General features: G+C 39.8%; 1 protein-coding gene across 3 annotated transcripts in view; it reads left to right on the top strand.

Moving 5' to 3' along the window:
* The window catches only part of NRG3 (neuregulin 3), a 417,497-nt gene that overhangs the window by 301,952 nt on the left and 88,322 nt on the right, over positions 1–27,223 (top strand). For all 3 annotated transcript variants that reach the window (XM_064464850.1, XM_064464849.1, XM_064464847.1), the window contains exon 3: positions 1,240–1,313. In XM_064464850.1, coding sequence (XP_064320920.1) covers positions 1,240–1,313 — 74 coding nt within the window. The remainder of the gene's footprint in view (positions 1–1,239; positions 1,314–27,223) is intronic.

Below are 27,223 nucleotides of genomic sequence, written 5' to 3'. Positions count from 1 at the left end.
GCTGATCTCCAAAGTAGCACTCAGTATACTTCATGGAAAAAGGCCAAAAAGGAGGTTTTAAAGTAATATCTCTTTTTCTATTTGTATCTTTTTTTTATCTTCTTCTTACTGTAGTTTTTTACTACTTTTTTGTGTCTGATGGCAATTTTGTAATTTACATATTTGCTCACAAATGGGCTTTCTAATCCCTCAATCAAGGCTGGTGAGATGTACTTCTCACTGAGGCATTAAGTTATTAACCCAAAAGCATTTTAAAAGGCAACTTTTAGAGGCAGCCTGAGTAGAAACATCGTGAAGGAGCAGATAACCTCTCTTCTTGGCATTATCACATAATACAAGCTGCAGTTGTCAATCCTAATGAAGGTGGTGATGCTGATTTGAGCATATTGTTTGTATGATATGGAGGAGCTTTGGGAGATACGGAGTCCCTGTTGCTATCATTTATAATTAAAGTGTCCATCACTTTTCTCTGAAAAATTGCTTAGCAAATAAATAATTAAAGGCCTGATCCTGATACACTTAGTTGAAATGTGAGAGAGAGACTTCTGAGTATGGTTCAAATGCAGTAAATGGAATTTCTTCAAAGTAAGGATTCAAGATAAATAATAGCATTAGATTCTCAAAGCCAGTTCATGTTTTTTAAAGGCAGGAGGGTATTCTGGTTTCTGTGCTTTAAAATCTAATCCCACAGACATCTAAGACCGTTAGTTTACAAACAATGCCTGACATTGTCTATCATGCCTAAACATGTTATCTTTTAAGCACAGTAGAAACTAGGTCTAAAATAAATGGCTAGGCAAGTGTTCCCTACTTATTCAGACAGCCAAAATAAACAAGTTGTTAATCTGATGCCTTGTACAGTGCAGAAGCTTTATAAAGCTTTCTGTTACCTAATGATTTTTTTTTCATTACGGGTATGTCTATTTTATGGAGGATTTTTCTTGGATTGTTTCACTGAATTGATATTAAAAAAAAAAAAAGTTTGTGCTTAAGTAATGTTTCTTTTCATAGTTTCTGAAATAATCAAAATGGGTTGAGGGGAGTTTTTTGAAATACAAATGATTTTACATGCTTCCATTGTGTTTCAGTAATAACCCTGCTTCCATAGTAGTCAAAGTAACTGTAAATATGCAAGTCCCTCGCAGCGTTGGCAGGGAGAATTTCAGTTGATTTTGCTACCTTGAAATTAACCTTTTACTATCGCATGCGTATGTTTGTCATTTATCCCCTTTTTCTCAGGTGCAAAGAGGGCTACCAAGGAGTCCGCTGTGACCAATTTTTGCCGAAAACCGACTCAATCTTGTCAGATCCAAGTACGTCAAATGTTTTTCTTATATTTTCAATCCATGCTGGAGGCTGTTCCTGCCATGCGAGATGACCCTTTGCCTATTGTCAGAAAGCGTATTATGGGCCGCTGCCGTTGTGTCTGGAGAACGGTGGTGCTTTTGTTGGTAGGATAAAAACACATTCTCCAGTCTCTGTTCTTATAAAACATGTTCTGCTGCAGCACAGCAGGCCACCAAAGGACTTGTTTCCTTATGGTTTGGAATAATACTGTCCCTGCTTAAAGCCAAAATATTCACTTTTCTCTACATTTGACTCAAGAGCAGATAAAATTACATAATCTAAAAGGAAACCAAGTAAAGGCTGCAAAATGGTTCCTTCAAAAAAAAAAATTAATCTCAGATTGCCTGGAACTGCAGCGATTATAATCTCCGTGGAAATATGTGATGTCAGCTTACACAAAACCTTTTTTTTTTTTCACTTTTCCAACCAAAGTCGCTCTGTATTTGCAGAGTAAAGGTTTGCTTTCAGGTGGTGATGTGGAGCCATGTATTACACGGCTCGGTTTGTGCTGGAATGCCATCTGTGTAGACGTTCTCCTACTCCACTGTTGCACTTTTAAAATTCTGTTTACTAACAAAACTATGTCTAAAATATTAGCCAGGATGATTTTCACAGAAGTGAATCTATTTACTAATTAATGGTGTTCACTTTAAATTTCTAAATGAAGTGACAAAGAACAAAGGGTCATATCCAATCTCTTGCTTCTGTTCTTATACTTGGAAACTGTAATGCATTGTCTTCTGCTTTTGGGTGCTCTTTAAAATTTGATTTGGCTCGTTTTGTGTTTCTTGAAGAATAATGCCTGTTCTTCTAGTCTTTTTTGGTGCTTTCTGTTTATTTTCTTGTGCTTTTTCCGTGTGAAAGCCTGTTGCAAAAGACACCTGTTGTTTTATAGTTCTCTGTGTCGTATAGCTCCCATTATAGTTTGCTTTGTATTTGGTTTAGCTTTTCCTTTTGCTTGACCTTTAATGATAAATTGCAAAGCCTATAATGAATAGGCAGATTTTACCTCTGCCAAGTTTTATGTGCATGTGTAAACATAGAAGTTCGGTATATGTCAAGGAAAAAGGTACTTTGCATCCTGAAAGTGGGGGAAAGAAATATCAGTTAACAACGGGACAGAGCGGTACCTGGCTGACTTGGTTTTAACAGGGAACTGTAGCTTTGATCTCTCAAGAGTAGAGGTGAAAATCATATAGATTCAATACCAAGCCCAGAAAAGACTCCCAGATTAAGCTGCATCTAACAAGGCCAAAAGCCCTACAGCATTTATATACTGCAGAAGGTATTGTTGTTTCTTTGCAGCACTGTGTTGGTTGCACAGACTTGTTTCTCTTTACTTGGGAGACGCTTATTTGCTTCTTTTGGTTTCTGACTGCATTGTTTCCATAGAATTGTTCAGCCACCTGACCCTGCTCAGTAAGCTAAGGTTCTGCTGGAAAGGGCTTTTCACTCCTTCTGACTACAAAGGCAATTTTATTTTATTTTATTGAGGCCTGCTTTCAAAATTACATTATTTAGGGTGTGTAAGAGCAGGGGACCTTGGCTTGATGTTGATGTAGATCCACTGGACGTACCTATAGCCCAAGAAGGGCCTCCCTTCCAGTTTTAATAAAGAAGGTTAATGTGAGTTAGGTACTTTCACAGTCAGTTTTGAAATTTAACTTCTATTTAATCCTCATTTGCATTCAAAAGAGGAGAAGCTTCTGTTCAGGTACATTTCTGTGTGTCGGTATAATGTAATATATCTCTGTGTATGAACACGCATATGCACTTGTTCTAAGCATGGCTAGCCTGAAAGGGAGATATTAGGAACTTTCTGCTGCAGCTGGACAGTGATAACGTGAACGTTTTGCTCAGGAGTTAAATCAGTAATGTATTTATCTTCCCTCTGGAGAGGAAAAAAATTAATACCACAGCACTCAGTGCCAGAAATATTTGCTGTTTGCAAACCTGAGGAGTGTAAAAAGTACTTGACTCAGTAGTGAAGTGCAATGTGATCATCTCCGAAGGTGTTGCTTTGCAAAAACTTTGTTTTGTGGCTGAATGTGTGTTTGGATAAGGAAGAGAACTGCTGAAGGGCACTAAAGGGTGAATTTGGATGTGGCTTCATGAAAAAAAAAAAAAAGCAATTTTTGAAGTGCAAGGCTTAATTTCTAAAAGTTGAACACCGAGATGAGTGCTCTTTTGTCTGGGCTGCTCATAGCCAACAGTGACTGGTGTCAGTCAGGCTTTATCAAGTCCAGCTCATTTGAGTTTTGTGGGATTGCTTAGGGTTCTCGGCAGTAAATGCGTTCAGAACTGCTAATGACTCATCTGATAACAGTAATAAGCTCATTTGAAGTGTAAGAGCATGAAATACTGAAGCAATATGTTTTTAATCTTACCTTGCCTGTGATATAGCGCAGGTTACATTTTTGGAACTGTCACTTGTCATTAAATGGGAAGTGAACCTGGACCACAGTCACTCAGAAAATAGCGACAATATTGCCTTAAAATTGTCAGTTATTTACACGTGCAAGAGCCGTTTTTAAAAAAATAGCCCTTTAAAACAAACCAAGCTTGTTCAGCATGACTACTAGCTGAGGTTGCGTAGTAGCAAATAACGTGGTATGGGTCTGCAGTATTTCTAATAATACCAGACCAAACCCAGCTTCTTACCTCATTTTAGCTGTATGTTAGGCAGGTCTTGACTTTACATCACAGATATGAATACAAATTATGTAGTACTTAACGTAGATTAATGCATGCTAAATAATGCCCATTTAGCTTGATTAAACCGAACTGTTAAACATATTTAAGATTCTGTTTTCAGGAAACCTCTTGAAACTACCTGATGGTGTTTCAGGGTTCCTGAATTGGCATCTGTGGCTTCTTGCAGTCAGATCTGCCAGCCGCTACCTTCCTTCAGGTCAAAGTTAGGATCAAAATCCTAAGAAAACAGTTGTAAGACACACAAAAAGAGGTCAAAACACCCCAGACACAGGCCTTTACTGGACCTTCAAGCATCACAGGTGTTAAAAGCTTCCATTTTCCTTAATGTCTCCACTCTTAACCAGATTTTCTGCCTATAAGTAAAAGATGGTTTAAAAAAAAGAAAAAAAAAAACAGAGAAGAAAGAAAAAACCCCACCCAACAACAAACCATCCCAACCCTACCCAAACTCAAGTAGTTGGAGTTGTTGTTTGTTAATCCTGGAGTATGGGTGAAATCATGGGAGCCACAGGGAACCTAAGAAAATTAATGATGTCACCAGTAAGGGAAAAGGCTGCATGACAGTGCGACCCGAGCTCACGGTCACTGCCCAGAGGAGGGAACATGTCAGCTCTGCTAGTTCTGGGTAGGACAAGTCCCTGCACTCTCTCTCTCAGTCATTATCTCCTTCAGCCATGGAGGAAGTACTAATGGCACAAAGAGAAAAGAGATAGCAGTGGCATGCTGAAAGGACAGGATAGGAGTATATTTGAAACGTTGCTTCAGCATTCTCCATCTGGGCTAACTTCTCTATAAATACAGTTCATGGCAATAGTATTTTCAACATTATAAATCCAACTTTAATATAACTTTACGTTCAAGTAATTTTTCAGGCATGTGTAGTCCTGTGTGTATCTATAGGATTGGGAACGTATATACGACATAAATTGTACAAATGCACTCATGTACTATCCTTTATAGTGTTCTGGAGTAGACCTGCCTGGCCCAACGAGTCTTGAAAGGTAAGTTGTATGTAGGCTCCAGATGTTTTTTTTTAATCAGTTTTTATACTGAGGCAAAGTATAACCTGTAAAGCTTTGACTGTTCTGAGCAGCTATTCCAAGGTGGTGAACGAGGCATTGGGAATGGATTTGTCACACTACCCTTTTTTAATCAAATTATATTGAACTCCACCTTCAACTATGTTGTTCTTAACTGAGCATCAAAAACTACTTTCCTGTTCAGAAAGTGTATTTCAGTTTTATAATGTGCAGTATTAATTTTATATTTGAAATATTAACATTTGAGTTGTCCCATTTGACCTCAGAAGCTTAAGCAAAGAGGGTTGCCCTGTCAGATATCGGGAATGTTATCTGATCCTGTTTCAAAATAAATGCATTATTTTCAAAAAGGAGGAAAATAGGATGGAAAGCTTAGAGGTCATTAAGCCATGCTCCTGCTGTTGCAGTCCACCCCATCGTGTAATTCCTTCCATAAGCTGATCGTACTTCATTTGTAAACCACTTAAAATTAGCGTGAACTGCACACTAGAAACGGGTTTTATCATCCCTGCTCTGAGGGTTTCAAGAGTTCTCAGCTTCCGCTTAAAATTTGTGCACAGCCCCGGTTTGTCAGTTATGTTCTTTGTTAAAACATGCACCTTGTTTCTACGTTATTAGTTTTTCTGTTTCCACCATGTTACGCTTTGCGTCTGTTAGACTGGCATTTTCAAATGTCAGAAGTCTTGTTCCTGTAGCATTAGCCATAGCCTCTGGTCATATAATACTTTAACCTGTGACAGCACAGCATGCATCATGTTTCTTTTTGAATCTCATCAAAGAGAAACCTTCAAGTGTCATGTCTGGAACCTGCAGTTATTCATTCTTAGATTACCTTTTTATGTAGCAAAGGGTCAAAACCCCTCTCCTTGAAGCCTGGGACTGTAAATAAGTAAAACAACTCCAGATAGTATAAAAATGAAAAAACTGTTTTTCCAGAAATGTATTCAGAGCCCCAACACCCCCCCACATCTCCTCCAAAAGAAGAACCCTCAAAACAGCCAAGCAAAAATCTTGGGCTTTTTTTATTTTTCTTTTTTCTTTCTCTTTTTTTGTTCTCCCCACCCCTGCCCCCATTTTGTATTTGTAAGACCATAGGGTAATTTAGGTTGAAAAAGAGAAGTCTGGCGAGCTCTGGAGGTTCAGCCTCCTACTTTAAGGTGAACTTTGAAGTTTCTAACTGCACTGGACACCACAAAGGTAGCCTGTAAAGGGACTGTTATTAGAAGAAAATGCATCACAGTTGTGAAACGTTTATAGAATATTTTTTCAAATAATTTGGATGCATAAAAGAACTAAAACTTCTGAGTCTTACTGAATTACTGATCTTTCTAGAACCTGAATAATTTTATTGTCAACCTTACTTGACCTTTCTGAATTTGTCAATATTGTCCCTGAATTTGTTTTTTCCTCCTTTTTTGATTTCTAGAAGGCATAGGAGAAAATAAGATATTGCTATGAGAAATACTTTGAAGGTTGGATGTAGGTAGGGGCAGTTATGAGTGGAAGAGTACTTAGGGAAAATAGGAGGACTGCCTAGCTCAAGGTGGCTAGCTGAGTTTTGGGGAGGGCAAGTCCTTCTAAAACAGATTTCACATGGGGCTTGTTTGACCCCAGACAGACCTTTTGAACTCTGGATCTAAATCTGAGTTTTGTGGCTTAACTTTGTCTCAGAAAGAAAAGGTTTTTAAAGCCCTTCTGCAGTAATTATGTCATCTGTTTAAGACTGTTTTGTATTCAAGAAAAGCATAAGACCTGTGTGGTGACAATGGTCAAGTGAAGTCCCTGACGATGACAAGTCATTATAAGATCTGTTAGTTCCATCAAGTGGGTGCAACATTTCTGTTAACTACAGTTTCTTTATAAGGATATATAAACAGAGTTCATTCAATTCAACTGCATCACAAATCAACCTAGATTAGTGTTGGTGCATTAAAGATTGAAAGGAAGGAAAGAAGGAATTACCTTAATAGAAATAGCAAAAAAAAGGAGAAAAGCGACACAGTCACTTCAAAAGTTTTAATGAATTTATCTATAGACAAGAAAAGATGCATCACATGAGACACAGGCTGGGGAATATGAAACCTCAGCAAGGTGAAATAAGAAAGAAAAGCTATCCTTGGGGGAATGAAGGACGTGTTTTCCCTCTTCTTTGATCAAGCGTTTGTAGATACCTCAGGATATAAACTGTAAAAGGCGTTTTCAAATATGAGTTGTGCTGATGGTGTAAAATTTTACTTAGTGTGAATAGTATGGATCATCTTGTTTGGGGATTTTTTTTTTCCCCTTTGCTTTAAAATAGGAATTTAAGCTTTATTCTACAAAACTGGAATGAAATGCTTAAAACCAGAAGTGCAACATGAACAAAGTGTTAGTAAAATAGTTCATCGTTGGTAAATGGAAGCGCAAATGTGTTCTTTGTCACAACATATTGAAAAGTTCAAGTCCAAGAGGGATTAAGTGAAATCACAAATTTGCTACTAATGCAGTGAGCAAAGAAAATCACACTCAAAATCACTATCAGTTTTGATAATATAATTTCTTACTATCTTAAAAACAAAATTTAAATGCATAGGAAAAAACTGGAAGTAATATTTGTTTCTGTAGGTAAGCGAAAAGTGACTTACACCAAATCACCAAATGTGCATTATAGATGCTATTCAGTGATTTAATTTTAAATTACTTCCAGGATTCTAAGTTTGTGTCGCTCTTCTTGAGTTAAAAAAAAAAAAAAAACAAAACCCCACTAGTGTGAGAGCAGTTTCCAAACAGCATTAAATCAAATTGCTTTAATTACTTTTCTGTGCAATAACAGAGTGTTTTTCCCCTATTTTCATTGACTTCCAAATCCTTTAAAACAATAACCAGCAACGAGTTTGCGTAGGTTTCCATCCACATACACGCCCCCATAGGGCTTTTTTTCTGCAGAGAATGAAGGGGATTTACAGTTTATGTCAGTTTCGTAGTTCAGTTTTAGATGAATTGTCGGCCTTTACCAAATTCATGTCTGTCTATATTTAGCATTAGCTAAAATAACATTAATTAACAAGTCACACAGGTTCATTTGGAAAAGCAGAAAAAATCAGTCTGAATTTGACCAAAATTCTTTTATTAGTTATAAAGGAAGAAACATCAGGTCTTTATTCTTCTCTGTTCATCTCTTCTCCTGGAAGACAAGAATGTATTAGCATCTGGCTACTCAACATTGTTTTATTTTCAGAACTTTTCATTTAAAGTCTTGAAGTATATCTGGTTTTGCCATGACTTTTAGGCCATAGGTGGTCTTCTGTAATTCAGCTTGTGAAGATCGCATGTCTGTAGAAATTCTTGGAAAGAAGCTGGAATCTGGTAGATGCAACATCTTTGACAGCAAGAAAAAAAAAAAACAAACAAACCTCAAAACCATTTGTTTCCTTCTCCTTCTTTAAAAACTGCTTATGTGTGGAAGGATAATAATGAAATTGAAAATTCCTTTTATTTAAGCTCAGTCTAAATCCCAAGGAAGACAGAAAATTGAGGTATCTAGTCATGCAAATCCCAGTCAGCCAAAAGTTTTAATCGGTGTATCTTCCTGTAAGCCATAGATGCTAGAAATCAAGAAGGAAATTACAGCCACCCCATGCAGAGGAGTTGGAAGGCTGCCGTTCCAAACTACCATTCATCTGTGAAATCTGGGACTTGCATCTAGTTAAAGAATTTCTAGGTCTTTGTGTAGCAACTTTTGCACGTGTATTTTAAGGAAATTTACCATATGATGGCAGAAACACTCAGCTAGGGCTTGTTACACAAGAGCCACAGCAGATGGCTGTGAATAGAGGTTACAGTCTTATATAAGGGACGGAGTTGTGAATCGCGCTCTGCCGTTGGCGAGCCTGCTCTGCCACGAGCGCAGGGTTCATCTCGGTGCCTGAATGAGAGGCGGTGCGGCACTTTTGCTAAACAAGCACCTTCTGAAGTGATGAGCCTCTGAAACATCAACTCCTCCTATCAGCTCCTCTTACAAACACGTTATGATTTCCTAAATCTGCTGTTGGCCATCCCGTGTCTGGAGAACCATAGGTATAAATATAGCTTGCAGTATAAGTTCTGCGACACTCTGGAAGCATCTAATTTAGCCTGTTGGGCTGAGTAACTTTTCTGTCTTGCATACTCTTCATACTGACGATATGTTACTGCTGGTGTCAATCTGCCACTGTCATTCAGGAGGCCTTTGCCCAGATGGACGAGGTGCACTCAGTCATTTGACTTGCCAGATCACACTTGGAGGCCTTCTGAGAGGAAAACTCAGCAGTGCAGCAACCATAGTTCTTCATGCTCAGGCAGAAAAGTATAAGCAAAGATGGGTCATCGTGAGATGACGTGTAGCAAAATTGCACAAAACATGGCAGTGATTTAGCTGGAAAGCATTCCTTTCTTTGGGTTCTGTCTTTGTAATTTAGGTACTTGGTTGCCCAAATCGCATTTCACTTCAGCAGTACCACTGCACTTCATCTCAGTGATTTAGTCACACTTTTGATGCTAAATGCCTCGGGATTGGTTGAGATGGTATGGTATAGGTTTCGTAAAGATGTCATAACCTGTTGCAGGAGCCAGTAAGAATATATGGAGAAAAGAGATGGATGTCTCTTATTGCAACTAGTCTTATACCTTTGAATGTATATGTCTGTATTAAATCTAAGTCTGAACTGGCTGTTTTGCCTTCTCCTGTGAGTGTTCTGTGTTAAAATGATTCTAATAAAAAATGCAGCAGTGCGTGTGCAGATAAATCACGAAGTTGTGGGGTGCCCGATACTCTGAGCTGCCTTGCCCGCAGTACAGTTATGTGACTGTAAGTAATAATGAGCAGGAAGACAAATTCTGCACTGATTCCTACAGGCACAAAGCTCAAGATCAATCCAACACACACTAACTATCTTGAGAGTAAAGACTTGAGAGCTCAAGTTTCCTGTGAAAGGATTTCTGCTGAGTGTCCTGATCATCTTCCCCAAACTGATTCTTTGTAAGAGCCTCTGTGCCCTTCACTAGTCTTCACTCTTTGCATTAAGTCCATACTCCACTGTAAGGATGCTTATTAAGGCAATTATTTGTTGTTAGACTTTTCACTTCCCATGGAGCTTTGTGCCAGTGTTGATTCAGCTCATAATCTCTGCTGATTAAGGAAAACCTGGAATAAGCGTATCTTTCAATATTCATACAGTAAGTGCTTTGTGTTGTTGTGAAGCCAAGATGCTTTGGGGGTAATGTGTGTATATATGTATCTTCCTAGGATAATGGCAGTCTTACTGGAAACATTAGGGGTCAGCATTACTAGGAGTTTTATGAGGTAATTATTTTCTTCTAAGGAGAAAGATAGTACTGAGACTCCTGAAGGCATTTTCAAGCTCATTTCTCAGGCCTTCCTTAATAATCATATTTGGCAACAGGGAACATCCGTTTCTGGCTAAAATTTTACTATGCAAACCCAGCAATTTATGAAACACTTATTCCCTGGATCAAAAAGATCCAATGGGAAAATCTTAGTCTCACTGAAACCAGTAAATGTTTTATTAATTATTCCTTCAAGGTGACATTGTCCTATGGTGACATCTATTCTACCTATGACTACTATTTTGCTAGAGATTTTTGTATTGACCACTGCGGGGTTGAAACTGCCAGCCGTGAGGATATGTATTCATTTTCTTCAGTGATAAATTTGATCATGGAAATGGTTTCTTAAAAGGGAAACCAGATCAGTGTTGTCCCAGGAGCAAAAAAAGAACATATTGTAACGGGCAGTTCTTGATGAGTTGTTTTATACTTGGAGGACTTGATTCACTTCCAACCTCTTCAGAGAGCACCTTGCTCCCAGGGCTCCTGGCTCTTTGCTCTAGCTGCAAGAACCAGCTTGCTGTAGACTAAAAGTCCAATTGTTTGCTGCCATCATCAGTCGCAGGTTAAGAAGGAGCCTGGGAAACAGAAAGCTTCTCTTGTTACTTCTGTGCACAGCCTGAGTAATAGGTTTGACAGTCTATCTCTGAACAGTCGTGTGAAGAAACTGAACTGCACTTGCTGAACGGCTGAACATAACAGCCAACCTCTCCAGTCATTCCCCGTTTGGTTTTTGCAAGTAGTTCTGCTCTTTGGTCTTGTTTCCATTTTCCCCAACCATTTTAGCATCTCAGCTGGGTTATCATCAAAAGAAAGAGATTCATGTCTACTACATATTCTGCTGCTTAAGGTACCAGTTCTCTCTTTCTTGGCCCACTTGCCTTGATTTCCCACTCTCTAGTTTCTTCTTTTTTTTTTTTTTTCTCTCCTACCTTCTATTCTGACATATCTACTTCATTTCCTTCCTCATTTGAGGGGCTTTTCCCCTTCAGCACCTGATTTACGTTTCTGTTAGTGACTCTTCACCCTCTGCTAATCACTGCTACCACTCAATATTTGCCACGTGCCTTTGCTGTGATTTCTGCCCACGTTGCCACTGCCAGTGGCCGTCACTCCCTCTCTGAAACCAAGGTCTGGCTCCTTGCTCTGCTTGACCTGTTTCCCCATCTTCCGGATGAATGCCTACATCACAAATTGCAATTCACGTGCTGTCTGGTCTGTCTTATTTAGGCTTTCCTTTCTTCCTTACGTATCATTTTTACTTTTGCCACATAATAAAATAAAATAAATACAATTTGCAGTTTAATTTAGTGTCCAAAATTTTTTAAAAAATGTTTACAGGGAACAGATGTTCGCATTCCGTTTTGACTCCCAAGGAGTTGGCTCCAATTATCTCTGAAGATACGGAAAGAGGTTAATACCTGATGCTTATCAGGAGAAAATAGCCACCGTGTAGGCTGTTTGTGAAAGGCAGTGTCTAAATTTAACCTGGATTGTTGGAGGGCTTTTTTAATAAAACTGACTTTTTCTTGAAAAAAAGGTTGCATTTTCATCACTGAAGCTTTTTATGTGCCTTGACAGAACTTCTATTGGGAAAGCTTTTTCAGGGTCAGAAGAAAACAGTTCTGATCTGATACAGGAAAAGAGGCCCCAGATTAGCAGAGGACAGACTATTTCTTCATAAGAGGTGAAGCACAGGTTCAAGTCCTTGTTCTGCTTGACCTGATTTTCCTCTCTTCCAGACGAATGCCTAGATCACACCACAGAATGGGTCAATGTCTTGTCTTGTTTCTTTTCTGGAAGGGAAAGACCAGGCTTTTTCTGCCGTTTCCTAGCTAGCTCTAGGGGTGAACTGGTAGACTTGTCATTTCTGGTATAGCAAAACCTGTATTTTTACAGTATTTCCCTACCTTAGAGAGAGCACAAAACAAAATTTTGCCATAATGCTCATCTATATTATAGAAGGTGCTGGAGTTTACAAAATATATGATATTGACCTAAGTCTTGATCCTGCAAAAAAACTGTACTGATGCATATTGTTTCTCAGGAAAACTACTCATATAAACGTACCAAGCACATTTGAAGCATCCAGGTGAATTATTTGCATTAATCAGGGGTTTACCTCACCGCTTTGCACTTTTCTTTATAGTGAGATGGTCTGCCATATCTTAATTGTCTGGATTAAATGAGTCCTTCTGGAAAGAGTTTTTCTATGAAGCTGAGCAGCTCTGAGGTAGGAGCCTGGCTCGCGCTGGTGGAGGAGGTCCCCCAGGGCAGCTCCATCTGCAGCCGATGGACAATTCAGTACGCCGACAGCGGGGGGAGAGTGTCATTTTGAAAGAACTTGTTGATCTGTGGAGATTAACAGGTGTAATTATAAATATGTATATATCTCTTAATATATAAAAACAAAAAGTAATGTTGTTACCGTAAAGGCTTTAAGTATTCCGGTCTGGTTTAGTTGTCTTCAAAAGTTAATTTGCTGTCTTTATCCTTCTCCAAGTTTTAAGTGCTTTGTAAGTGTTAAAATGCTCTCTTTACACTTTTAGAGAAAAGATGACTTGATTCAGAAGAAAGTTGTGAAGCTTGGTTAAGCCATATGTATAGATGCCGGAACAACTGCAAGGAAGAAAAGCAACTTACTGATGCAGTGCTTCGTTCTCAGAAAATTATTCTTTATTTTCTAGGCTCTGGAAACACGGTGACTAAAAAAGTCAGATGAACTGATTCAATCTGGTATGATAGTAGTGAATGTCTTAATGTACTGGAATATAGGAATATTTGGCTATTTATGTATTTAAGGCAAATCCAGTCAATATAAATTCATAACTTCTTTTGGAAGCTAGAACAGACTGTTAGAATAATCTAGATTTTTGCCTATCACAGATGAAAGATCATGTCCAGTTCTGTAATGTTGTTATAAATTTTGCTGCAACATTTAAAAGCAGATGGCAGGTAAATTAGTTTTGAGTTTAGGTTATGCCTATGTAACAAGTTACTGCAGTTAAGGTGTAGATTTACAGTGGATTTAGCTGTTCTGCGGCAACTTGCCTGCTTGTGTGCTAAAGGCAGGCCAGGGCCCTGCAGTTGCGTCGGGGCAAGTCTTTATAACTTTATAACATGGCTACGCTCAGTAACTGGTTTGGTTTGGCAAATAACAAAGTCACAGATCACAGAATCCCAGGCTGGAAGGGACCTCAGGGATCATCTAGTCCAACCTTTCTGGGAAGAGCTCTTTCTAGGAAGAGTCCTTATAGCTTAGTGATGGAAGGAATTAACTGAAGTTACTCTGAGTCAGGTACCACGTGGAAGCAAGGACCGCTGGCTGAATGGGCTCCATGAGATGACTCTCTGCCCCTGGGCTCTTTTACAAGATAGCAGCAGGTCTTTGGACCAAGCTTTACTTCCTGTGTGTCAAAATCTGTACGTAATCAGCCTGTTTTGGCAGATTAGTGCAATCTTGTTTGTCTGACATAGGCTAGATTTAAGCTTATCAAGTGGGAGCATCCAAGAGAGTAGCAGTTACTGTAAAAGGAAGAACATAAATCCCTGCACGCAAAGAGAGGCCGAGGCTTATTTTTGAAAATAAAAACCTGTTCCTTAATACGTGTCAAACATGTAAAGTGTTTCCTGTTGTCAGAACCACCAAAAAAAAAAGGTTAGGCTACTATAAAATAAAGTCTATCCTTGCCCATCTCCAGTACTTTACAGCCTGGATGCAGTACTGCAAAACTCGCTTTTGTATGTGGCCAAGCACGTGTTCTGAAACTTCATGGTACAAACCATGTCAGCTCTTCTGAGATGTCCTGTTAGATCCTGGTTGCTCAGTTGATTCTCTGTCCAAACTAAACAATGAAATGACTGTTTTTTAAATAGATAACAGGGACAATGTGTGAGGCAGCAAGCTGATAAATGGACAAAGGCAGATGTTTTCTGGAAGACCACAGTTTTTTGACACGGTACATGTTTTCACTGAGGGGAAATAAGGGAAATTTGATGGATCAGACCTAGTATTAATCTCATAAGCTTTTATTTTCATATAGCTGTTGACTCTGCAGTGATGAGTAATTCTAATTTGGATGTATGTTGAGCTGAGCATAGCGGGGCTGTATAGAGTACTAGAGTTATAACCTGTACATTTGTTTTCAGAAGTTATTCCTTAAAGACAAAAGAAAATGCCACCTGGAAAAAAGCAAAACCATTAGCTAACTGTCTGTCACAGTGGGTCGTGCAAGCAGGAGAATTTTCAGAATTTGGACTCAGTTTTGTATAAGCCAATATTTGCTCTCCAGTTTGGTTTTGTAGAAAACTCTCTTCCTGCTCTTTACTTGAAAAGTAGTATGGCATATTTACAGCACTGTATAGCTGCCACCTCTGTGACTAAGGGACAATGCTGCTACACGGGTCTGTAAGTAGAAAGATAACAAGTCGGGCCCGGTTGGGGTAGTGACAAGGACACTTTCTTAAGGTGTCAACAACTACAATATTTGTTGCTAAATATAGAGATGCATCTGCTTGGGGAGACCTATTTCAGTTGGTGCTTCTTTTGTGAGCTCTCAGTGCCTTTGAAGGTACGTCCCCATTTCTCCCTCCAGGAGTTCTCCTTTCCTCAACCCTGCATCAGTCAGGAGCCTCGTGCCAGCAGATTTTGTGAAAGCAGCATAGACGCTACACGGTTCTTTATACCACACTGCAGACGTCTGAGTTAAGATAACCTTAAGTTCCCTGTGTACTTAATGGAAGAGATGTTCTCTCCTGCTCCACCAGAGGCTAATTAGAATATGGCAGATCAGGCAAAAGCCGAACTTGGATGTTACAAGGTGACATGCAGAGGATACTAGCTCGTCTGACTATTTAAGGAGCTTTAATACAACAATCTGTGGAAGTCTCGATGTCGTAGCTGCTCTATGTCTGGCTGCTTCTTAAGAGAGGGAAATTATTCAGGGCAGATCTGCGCTGAGCAGAGATGTTGACCCTGCTGAGTCAGCAAAGCATCTCAAATCCAGAGATGCTTAGCTGAACTCAGTGAGCTGGCAGCGTCGTAAAGCTGACTGCCAGAATTCAGCACATACAGAACTGAAAATATCTTTCTTTTTTCTATTTTTTTCCCCTCCCTATTAAAAAGTTACCACAAAAGGAGACTAATAAAGAAAAGGGAAGGGCGGGGACCAAACCAAACATATATGTAGTCTTGGAGTAACTTGAACTAGACCTTCCTTAGATTTTAATTTAGGATACTTTAGGCATATCGTGCCTGTGAATGGAATAGTGCAACATCAGCAACCTGCTTCTTGGGTTGACACTGCTCAGTACTTGTGAAATCAAAGGCTTTTTCTAAATCTTGGCAGGGTGTTAATAGTTAACCACTCTCATTCTGGTGTTGCCCATAATATCCAGATCCTTCTATTCTACCCTGCACAGGGCTGGCAAGATGGTGCAGTGTGGATGAGATTTATTTAATAATAAAAAAAACATAAATCCAAGGAATGGTATTTTAAATGTTTGTTCTGTTTGGGGTTTTTTAGTGTAATGTTCTGTGGAATCAGTTTTTGCACAAGAGGCGAGATTTGCTGAAATGAATTCCCAATGAGTCTTTGCTTGCCCAAAAGAACACCTGGAAAGTCTGCTGTATATTTTAACTTCCCAGATGAGTTTGTCCTGAAAATAAGAATTACTTAAGCTTAAACTGAGAATGAGAATTACTAAACTGAGAATTACTCAAGTTTAGAGTGGTCAACAGCTGTAAAAAGGCGGTTGATCTTCCCTCCCTTCGAGTCTGGGACAAGTGGTTTAGAACAACTGAGCTCTAAAGTTTTTCCCATCTTGACCTTTCATATATAAATGTTCCTCCTAACATCTAATATGTATGTGCTGATGTAAAACAAAAATTTTAATAGTTACAGCTCCTCCTTACAATGTGCATTACTTCTGACAATGCTGTCTTTCATCAGCTGTCAAGCTGCAAGCAGTTGCAACTGGTGAGCAGGATGGCAGATGGTCCGTGTCTGAGCAGAAGAAAGAACAGCAGCAAAGGAAATAATATTGCCAAGAGTGATAGTAAAGTTTAAAAAGCAGTAAACTTATCTGTGTGCTAGGCATTAACTAAGAGGTTCTTTAAGAGGAGGGAGTTTGTCAAAATACAAAATCAGAGAAGGAATTAACGATTACTGCCTAAGAACGTCCCTTTTTATTCTGTATGCATGTACACAAATTCCCTTACCAGCAGATTGCAGTATATGTGGTAGGAGCAGATAAATATTTAAGTAGTTGGTGGTTGGGTCAGAAAAGACAAAACCAAATTGGGGTGCATACAAGAAAAATAAGACATTTTCAGGTGAGTTTTGGGGGGGTTTAATTGTGTAAGACAACAGAGCAGTCGGGGGTAGGCCAGGAGGAGCAGGTGGGAAGTTGTTCTCAAGGTGATGGGCATGAACAAACTTGGACTTCAGGTCCGCGGAGCCCTGCCTGCTAACGCTGCCTTCGGCCAATGGTCAGGGTCTGGCTCCGGGGTCAGGCAGACTGCTGACTGAGATGTTCTGAAAGATTTCTAGGTGTCTTGAATTTCTGGCCATAAAAAGCTAGAAGAGAAAGGAAAACTAGAATAGACACAGCTGCTTTGATCAACGCAGCAGGAATGTGTCTCCCTATGTTTTGACCATACGGTGCCCTGATTTATATCTGCTCGTCCCTGGTGCACATTCAACTCAAAATGCCATTTTCCCCCATGAGAGCTGTGTTCAGACACATTTGACTTTTGGTACAGGTTTACAATCAAGAACTCAGTTCAGAGCTTTTCTCTATACCATTATTTTATTTCAGTGGTTTTGGTTGATAAAGACTGAAAAAGAACTGCATAAAGTTGTCAAGTTTGGATTGGGACTGCTATGGTTCTTTATTTTGGTCTCTTTTATTCATGAAAAAACCATACACAGAAGTTTTTACTGTTTTCCTTTGTTCAGAATGTGGTATTTACACCAGAAAAAAATGCAAAAATTAGGTGACAGGGTAAGCGAAGTGACCGGGACAGAAGCAGTGTGTGCCCAGTACAGCAGTTACCGTGTAGGTGAAGCGCGGTTGTTTTGTGCGCAAAGTGGGATGTGCCGAGATCCTGACATCGCCGTGTATTTTTCATCTTGTTACACAAACTGATGGATACGGGTGTTGTTTTTTTTATAGATGGCAACGCAGAAGAATGACAATTCTTTTCTGCTTTAACACATTCATTGGCTTAGAAAACAAATTTCTATACTAGGCTTTGGTTAAAGAGGAAAATACTACATGACCCATGTCAGTACCGTGAAACGCATAACGTATTTTTCTGAAGAAGAAGCTGGGCTGACTGGACAATTTTGTTTTGTTTCACATTTATCTGTAAACTTGGATCAGTTGTCCAGCAGTTTGATTGAGTGATGCAGCTTCTGTTTGGTATGCATCCAAATGTGTTCGTTTATTGTGCGCTCCCGTTATTATCCATAAATCTCTCGAGCCTTAGGTACTAGCAGCTGCACCGCTATTTGAATGTAAAACAATACATCTGCTGTGTAAGAATGCAAAATCTCTTACACGAAAGGAAAAAGTAAAGGCAGAGAATGCAAAATTATTAGCGGAATTTCAGCACCTGTGGACATTTAGTAATATTTAGGCACCTATATGTCTTGTCCGTTTTTGAAATGATACTTAGGCTCTGTGAAAATTAGCTCCTTAATGCCTTTGAAACACATGGGAGTAAATGAATGGTTGATGAAAATTTTTGTGTGCGATTTTAGTTTTTTTCTTTCTTTTGTGGCCCAAATGGTATTTGTATTACGTGCCTCGGTTTGGTTAGCTTGAGAGCGGTTAGGCTATTTGAGAGCAGACGTTGGGCTGGATAACTGCTAATGGGTAGGAGGGGATCTGGTGGGTGAGATGGCAACTCTTTGTACGTGATTCCTTGCAGCATCTGGTTGTCACAAGGAGAGAGGCTGTTACTGGGAGGCCTTACTGACATATGCAGGCTTGTGGAGTAGCAGCTGACCCAAAAATCTATAAAGAATTTCCCTAGAATCTGTCCTTAACTTTCATGTGCAAGTTGTGACTGTTCCTGAGTGCAACTCATAGAAAGGTGTTGGAGCCCGGAGCTCAGCAACCCTTTCGAAAGGGTGCCACTAGGTATGTGGAGTGACAAGTTTTCAGTAGTCGTACGGGATGTTGTTACAGATACTAAATCGGTACCCAGGTGTTTGGTGTACAAGCCTCTCTGCGTGGAGATGTGGAAATTCTTATCAGTGATGTTAATTAATAGCTGTTGCTACTAGCTTTCTCAACATCGAAGCTGGATGAAAGCCAGAGAGACACTCAGCACTGACTCATCACATTAAAGAGAAGAGCCACAGGACCACCAGTGCAGAACAGGGAGGAGGGGGAGGGAGAGGAGCATCAGCTGGGAAACAAAAGGCTCCGTGTGCACCTTTTTGCTTGTTTGGGTGGGTTTTGTCGTACAAAGTCAAGTAATGTGACTTGTCTGATTATAATTCTTCCCCAGGAGATCTGCAGTATGAACAGACAGTTGCAGGACTACCACTTGGCACGGTCGTAACTTATCTTCTTTGCAGTTATAAAATGTGATCAGCGAGTGCTAAGGTTTAGTGGTAGCGTAGGTCAGGCCGGTCCGTGATGGCATCGCGCCGTGCTGCTGAAACTCGACAGCGCGGCAACATGTTAGAGATGTGTTCGTACTGCACCGGGCGCTTCTAAGCCGTCTGGTTTCAGTGATAAGCACACTGAGTGTAGGCTTTTTCTGTTTTTAAACCTACCGTTTTAAAAATAAATTTAATTTTGTGCATGGTACATAGACGTTCATTACTTTATGCCCTTACTCTAAGCAAAAGCCCTTTTCTCTCTTTTAGTTAATCAACCCAGTTATTTTCACAAAGTTATTCTTACCTTTTCATAACTTACCTTTGCAATACATGAGCCAACTAAAAACCGTAGCATCTGCTTTAAAGTACGCTTTGAAAACCTAATACATCTGAATTTTCTTTTATTTCTCTGCTCGTTTCTTGGATTGTTGGGAGTTGTGCTCTCACAGAGGATAGACATGTTTACCGTTTGTATTTAACAAAAAAAAAAAAACAACCCAAAACACAAACAAAAAGCTGAGATAGTGACTCTTGGAGCTGAAATTTTCAGAAGGATGCTCAGTAGAACCATAAGACCTGGCCACATTTTTCAATATCTATATTTATTTGATTATTTTTATATACACACACATATATATAAGCTCTTTATTCACTGTTCTGCTGCCTTCACTAATGTCCTGCGCAGGTGCAGGAGCTTGATCTAGAAACAAAAAGTTGAATTTTTCCACCTCATAGCATCGCTTTCCTATACTCAAGTGGCACAAAGGGCATGGAATCAGTGTGTTTCCCCTATCTAGAAATTCTGTCTTTGTGCGGCTTCTCTGCTATCAAACCCGTCAGGATACAAGGGAATAGCAGCAGCTTCTTTTTGGCCATCTTCAGGGAGCAAGAAATCTGTAAAAAAAGTTATCTTGTGAATGGCAAAGCAGCTCACAGGCTTTTCTAGCTTGTTCGTACAAGGACTGAGAAATCAGCCTGATGAGTACGGTGGAGAAAATGAGGCCTGTTAGTATATAAATGTGATGGTCACTAATGCTGCGAAGCACTTGGATATGGAGTGTCCTGTAACTTAGATGCTTATTAGCTTCTTGCTAATTGCCATTGTCAGTACGTTTAAATTACTATGCCAGTTTTCTGACTACAGTATATGAGTTTTAATCTACCCTTTTCTGATTTGAGTGATAATTTTGTGCTGCAACAATGTTTTTATGAAGATTTAATTTGCTCACGAGAAATGTATTTGGCATGGGGCTGTGTGACTTTCCACGATCATTTCTGCAGTGCACCGCGTGCTACGCTAGTCTTGTCGCTGAATGAGGAAATACCCAAGCAAATTCTAAATTAATTAGGTCAGGTTGTGGAAGCAGTTTAGCTGCAGCAGCACAGAGCTGAGCAAAAGCCAATTAATCTGCCTGCCTGCATAAATACTGCTCTGCCTGCCCCTCTCCCTAAAGAAGAAAAGCAATTTTGTCCATCTACAACCCAGTAACTCTCATGGGCCCCTTTTTCAACATAATTTACGTGTATTAATCACAGCCCAGTTTTCTTCCCTGTATTACTGCATTATTCTAATCTGGTTCGAGTGGATGACAAATCTAACAGCAAAAGCACAAAGTTCAAGGTCAAAAAGGATCTTTTGGGTCTTGAGAATATATTCAAAAGTAAATAGAGAATAAATCTGTAGCGTAATGATTCTGAAGAACTTCTATCACCATAAAATCACTTCAGGAAAAGAGCTGGGTTGCTGTCTTCTATAAACTTCTCTGTTAGTGCATTAGACTTCCCTAATGAGCTTTTTTCATTATTGGCTAATTAAGCAAAGTGTTCTGTTCTCTTATTGCCCTTATGCTCACAAAGCTCCTTTTAGTACCCGTGTTCAACATGCCCTTTAGAAAATAAATTTGCTTGTTTTCCTAGTCTTCCGTGTAAGTCTCCATTCTGCATCATCTGATGAAATAGAGGTTTCATGTCTGTTGCACATAATAATAACATTAGTTTTGACCCAAGGGCTTAGGCAGCACTGAAGATTCTGTGAGATTAGCAGTTAGGAAGACAAGCTGGTAATACACAGACATATTTGATGCAGCTATGCTTACAAAAGAATGAGAAAATTATCTTTTTTGGGGGGACGTGAAACAAGGAATTTGTTCACAGCTCCAGCACTAAAGCTGCCAGAGAAGCGCCTTTCCCACCACTTTTTCCTAGGCCCATCCTCGGTGTTTTTCTGCCTTTTACACTCCTCCTTTGATAATTGTCTTACTGCTGCTCTCTCGCATAACTTGCCAAAACTTCACGTGCACTGTGTGCTTTCTTCTGCTTTGGAGGACCCAGAGGTCTTTGGTTCTGTCTAATCGATCTCTCTCTCTCCTTAAGTGAAGACTAACCGGAATACTTTCCTAACCTGTAAGTCTGCCTTTTTCTTACGTACCATATATCTGAGGCTAAACCAGAATGCTTTATGTAATCTAGCCATTAAAAAAAACTATTAACACCACCAAATCTTACAGTTGTGCTCAGATGGGCAAAATATCTTCCATTTCTAAATATCTGTGTCATTGCTGATAGATTGTCTTAATCCACTTTGCACAGCTGTAGCAAATTACTATTTTTTTTTTTTTCTAACACACACTTTATTCTTGCAAATGCTCTTGAAAAATCACCGAGAGCTCTGTGGAAGCTGCCATTGTAGTAATTGTAAACAGTTGTATAAAATTATGCTGTCACGCTGTCTGTTCCAATTAAACTCATAACGTTTTTGTATGGGGCACACAAATCTATATAGTAAACTGGAGAGAATGGGTCCTTGACAGTTCTATTAAAAGGCAAATCATATTTCTTCATGGTATAACGTGAGGCGGGGGAAAAAGCAGTCAGACTCTTTTTTAAGATTAAAATGCACTTAACTACACAATTTAACAGTAAACTGTGATCCAAAAATACTGCAAAGATTTTACCTTTCCGACACAATCACAAAAGCATCTTTTTCAGTTACATTAAACACTACCTGAAAGTGAGGGGCCAGCACGTACAAACGGGATGAACTTAATCTGCCTGCGCTCGCTGCTGAGTGCCTTCTGGGGTTTTCCCTCCCAGCGTTCAAAGTGAGAGTGGGACAGTGTCCGACAAGAGGCGGCACAAGGTGAGGTGTCCGTTTTCATGCTTAGCACAGTTGCTGTTCCGCTTTGGTTGTGCAGAGGAGCGGGTTCGTGGCAGAGCATCCTGACGCCGAAACTTTTGCAGACGCTTAAGGTACCACTGCCGCGTTTCTCCCACTAGCACGTGTAAAAAAGTGGGAAGTCACACTCCAGTGGGTTTTTATATGCAAATAAACAGTAGAAGGTGGAGAGGAGGGAGAACAGAGCCTGAACAGTCCGATCTTCGATCCCAGATTTCCTGCACGAATTCACTATAAAACAGTGGAACAATTTAGAATTAAAATTATTTCCATGTCGATTTTCACGTCAGTTTGACATTGGCTGCCAGCTGATTTAAGCACAGTCCATGCTGGCACCTCTAACTTTCATCACTCTGATTCTGTAGTAGTAGTATTTAGTAGTAGATATTTATACTTTGAGTAGTATAAATATCCTGGCCAGACCACATGCACTTCAAAATGTTGAGTGGCCTGTGAAAAATGCCATCATCATTTCAGGTTAGGTCACGATAGACGAAGCCCTCAAGTCAAGTTTATTAGCTGTGTCAGAGAAATTTGTTACGAAGAGGACAAAAGTACATGAATTGGAGTTTGAATTCTTTGAAACTGGTTTATCACACACGTGACGGGCTCTGTGCCGCAAGGTGGCTGTGCCGTGGCACTGGGGGAGCCCCGTCTTTCAGAGTTGCTTTGGTAACACCTTCAGCTGGTGCTCCATCCCGCCGTGACGGTACGCTCTGGTGTCTTTAAAGCCTAGAAATACCCATCAAAATGGATGAAATGTCCTGACCTGGGGGCGCATCCTGCACACCAATTAATTTGCTTATAAACACTGTTTTTGAAAAAAGAGAAAACTGTCATTGGTACCAGTGACTCGACAAAACATACGTTTACTGGTAACACATGTAGAAGATCAAATCCAGATGTAAGCTATGCCTGTCTGCTGCAGGTGGAGCAAATGAGGAAGCCTTATCTATGTCATTCAATATCTGACCTACTCTGTAATCCTCTTGAATGCTTAAAAGACAATAATGTTAAAAAGGTGTGGTTCATTCCTTATCATTCACTGCTGCTGATTCTTTGACCTAACATACTTTGCATTTAATGGCCATGGGCAGAGAAAGCAGGAATTAGCACAACCGATGAAAGGTGGTGAATAGGATACGTAGTTGTGACATTAACTTAGCTCAGATGTGTGCTAATTAATCTAATTCATTTTATTCATCACAGTAAAGTTTTCTTTGTATTATCATTTTTATGATTATTATAGTTCTGATTCCCTTATTTTGGTGGAGATATTATTTAGTAATACCCAGTTAAATGCAATGTATTTTTCGTGAATGTGTTTCATAGAAACAAAAGACGCCCGCTCTCCTCCATCCCAGTTCATCCAAAAGGGAGGAATGGTCTCTGGTTTGCTCAGGAGAGAAACCTTTATCCTCAAAACTGCAAGTTTTTAAGAATATGTTTATAAACAGTATCAGTGTGTTTTGTTTTGTTTTGTTTTGTGTTACTTGGTTATTTTGCCCTGGAGTATATTTAATTTTGTTAAAGTCAGCCTAATGGACTGTAAGGAAATGAAAATGCAATTGCAGAGCAGCTCGTGAGGCTCCATCACAGTGACGCTGACTCCAGCCCAGGCAGGCTGGGGCTGTGCGCCTGGCTTTTTATGGCATTTGGCATATCTGTCTTCAGCCACTTATAGCAGTGCTTAACGTATGGCTCTGCCACTGACTGAGAATACCTTCCCGAAGTAAGGTTCATATTGCAGGCCGCAACTTGTATTAATTCTTCAACAAGCATTTCTTCTCCAGGTACCGTGGCAGTTGCTAGGCAAGCATTTAACAACTCATTTGTGATTACTCTGCGCGTATTTAAACTTGCTTAAAAGGCCCGCTGAACAGGGAAGAGAAGTCAACAAGATGTCAAAATTACTATTGTAAGTTGTCCAAACAATCTAAACAGCATTAGCAAAAACAATAAATAAAGGAAATAAAGAAAAAAAGTATTTATATTATGATAGTCTTGTGCACCAGTGTTTAGCACCTACACAAAAGACGGAGGAAAGCACAGCGTATGCCTGTGTTTCTTGTATGACTGTAGATAGACATAACCCGTAATGATCACAGCATCATTTTGTAAAAGTTGCTTTTAGAAATGCAGTCTTAAGACCTCTGTCTTGAATTTTATATTCCCTTCTAAAACCAAAAGATTTTTATTCTCAAAAATTTTCCTTGGTGCAAAACTCGGTTATGGTAAAAGAGCTAGATCTTCCTGAACTGTTCTGATTTATTTTATCTGGATGTCGTCATACCACTATGATGGGAAAGCATTTTTTCTATTAAAAATGTTCTCTCCATTTGATAATTCCAGATAAAATCCAGTTAGTGGCGAAGAAATGTCCTTCCTAGGCAAAAGGGATTTAAGGAACATCTCCAGATCGATTATGACAGTTTTTTCGCAGCTGGACCAGCAGTGGGGTGAGCAGCCAGCCAGCACAGTCCTTAACATACCTGTTGGGATGAAATGGCTGCACTTGCAGTGGCAGATCTTGTATTCCCCTTTCCCTTGAGGAGTCTGACTCAAAGGCACTAGTCAAAGCTTTCTACCTCTTTTATTGGCTTAGTGGGGTGTTTTTGTTTTGTTTCTAGTGATTCTGGCAGCACCAATAGGTACACGGTGTGGTTTTTGGTCTTTTCACGAGCTGTATTTTGTAGGAATGTAGGAAGTGACGGTAGGGGCAGCGATTAGGGTTTTTTCAAAGTATTTGAACGCCATTGTTTGAATGAATGTATTGCTGATGCAGTACAGTAATTGATAGATGTTACGGTGTCTGTCTGGAAATTACAGCTGTATAGAATGATGGCCTGGGAAATATGTCAGAGAGATATCGTTGGGTCTATAAATATGTCAAGTGGATAAATATAAAGGAAAGATAAGAATGATTGAAGCTGGGAGATATCTTGGCACAAGAATGAACGGGGTTAAATTGGTGCAGTGTGAATTTAGACTGAACATCAAAAGAAAATTCTTACGCGTTAGAAAAATCAGGTGCTGTGCCTTGGAGCCTAAGTGAGGCTTGAGACCCCAGCTGGCCAGCGTAACAGTGTGATGGTACAAGTGACTCAGATTCCCTGCCTTTTTCCTGCCGTGGTTGCCCTGCTAGCTTTCTGCTAATGCAGCTGTTCGGCAAAAGCAGGAGTAGTCGTCTCAGCAAAATTGATACCTCATAGCAAACCTAGGTGTCTCCAAGCTAACCCGACCTACTTAGCATAAGCAAAAATAGCAAAGTCATGGAAGAACCAGCTGCAAGACCACAAGGTGTTCCTAGACCGTGATAATTCATGTGTGGCTGTTCTTCCATGCTGCACTAACTACATGCGGGTATACCTCCTGCTGCTGAGTCGTGCGCATGTAAGGCTTGGTGCAAGAGCCACTCACCTCTCTTACAGTGTAGGTGTTACCCCAAAGAAATAAAATGTTCAGAAGAGCTTAAGATGACTGGTTTCCATTTTGAAAGTGACTTCAGCTTTGCTTTACAAAGGTAAAGGTGTGGGGGGGGTGGGTGTTGTATTTTACAACAGTGCCTAAATATGTTTTGAACCATGTGTTAGCCTCTAATGTTTTATTTAAGGAAAGGGAATCACTAATCCTCAATGGCAGGTGCATTTGGCGAATGGAAAATAGAGACAGCTGCTTTTTCAGCTTAAAATATTCTTGAAAGTTTGTTATACGTAGTGCACAGCTGCTGAAGGAAGGAGGGGACTACAGTTCGCAGTGGACAGCAGCTTTCCTTTGAGGAAAACCATATTGCTGCTGCTGACAGTGTTCTCTCATATTTAGGCAAAATACTGAATTCTTCACAAACCTGTCTGAAAAAAAACCATTGTTTTTCTCTGCATACCTGATAGAGGTAATGGTGTTACAGCAATAGTAGGAAGTACTATTTCACTGATATCAGCTTATTTCCAGAATATTTACTGCTCCTTTGTAAAGCTACTCTGAAATGTAAGGACCTGTTTCTGATGCTGCTGTCAGCTCAAGCAGCAGTACGGCCCCTTCTGTAACACAGATTTCAGACCACATTTGATGCAGTAAACTGAGGAAACACCAGGATGAGATTGTTATTCTGTACAGTGTTCTAGGGAGAAAGACTGCCTCTGGAAAATGTGATATATGAAATATCTGCAGCCAGAGTCCCAGAAAATACTGATATTTTGTTGGAGCCTTACAGCTCCTCCGAAAATAAATATTTTCCCTTCTTTAAATGTTATGGAAAAGGGTAGATTTGGGTCAGAAGCATATTCTAGACCTCTGCTTTCCGCTGTTCGCTGACACATACATGCTCCAAAGAAAAAGTACCTTGTTTAACAATCTGATTAATGAATTTGGGTTAGAGCGATGTGGGTGGGATGCGCTCACTGAACACAAACCTTAGGCTGTCGTTTTCACTGCTGTCTGGCATCTTCATGCCATCGTAAGGAGGCTTGTCTTTCTCGCTGATTATAGCCCCTTTAAAAGCTCCTTCTCAATCCTGCCACCGACATGACAGTAAGACAGATGTGCAGTTCGAGGAAAAAGAGGTGACAGCTGGACTTCCCAGTTTCGAGACCGTATTCAGTTAAAAGAAAATAAATTTTAAAACCCCAAAACCCCCAAAACCCAATTTTGATGAGACTCAGCTTAACAGACTCAGCTTCCCAAAGTTTGCTGCGAAACCACAGTTTTCATCTCAAGTCAGCAGCAATTCTACTTCAGCAGGGTTTGGAGCAGGCACTGGAAAATGGGGCTACTCAATTTTGGCACCTTTTCGCCATCCTTCGGGTTAATTTTCCTACCTGGTCTCATTCTATACCTGAATGTCCAACCCTCAGGTATAGATATATTGGAAATCACAATAGAAGAGTGCCTTTGTCTCTTTTTCCCTTCACTGTATTAAGCTTTGTGAACATTTTACAGTGTGTCTGACACTTTTATAACTATTT

This window comes from Phalacrocorax carbo, chromosome 13, assembly GCF_963921805.1.
Source record: "Phalacrocorax carbo chromosome 13, bPhaCar2.1, whole genome shotgun sequence".
NCBI lineage: Eukaryota > Metazoa > Chordata > Aves > Suliformes > Phalacrocoracidae > Phalacrocorax > Phalacrocorax carbo.
Note: the sequence above shows the minus strand (reverse complement) of the source record. Positions and strands in the feature narration are given on the sequence as shown.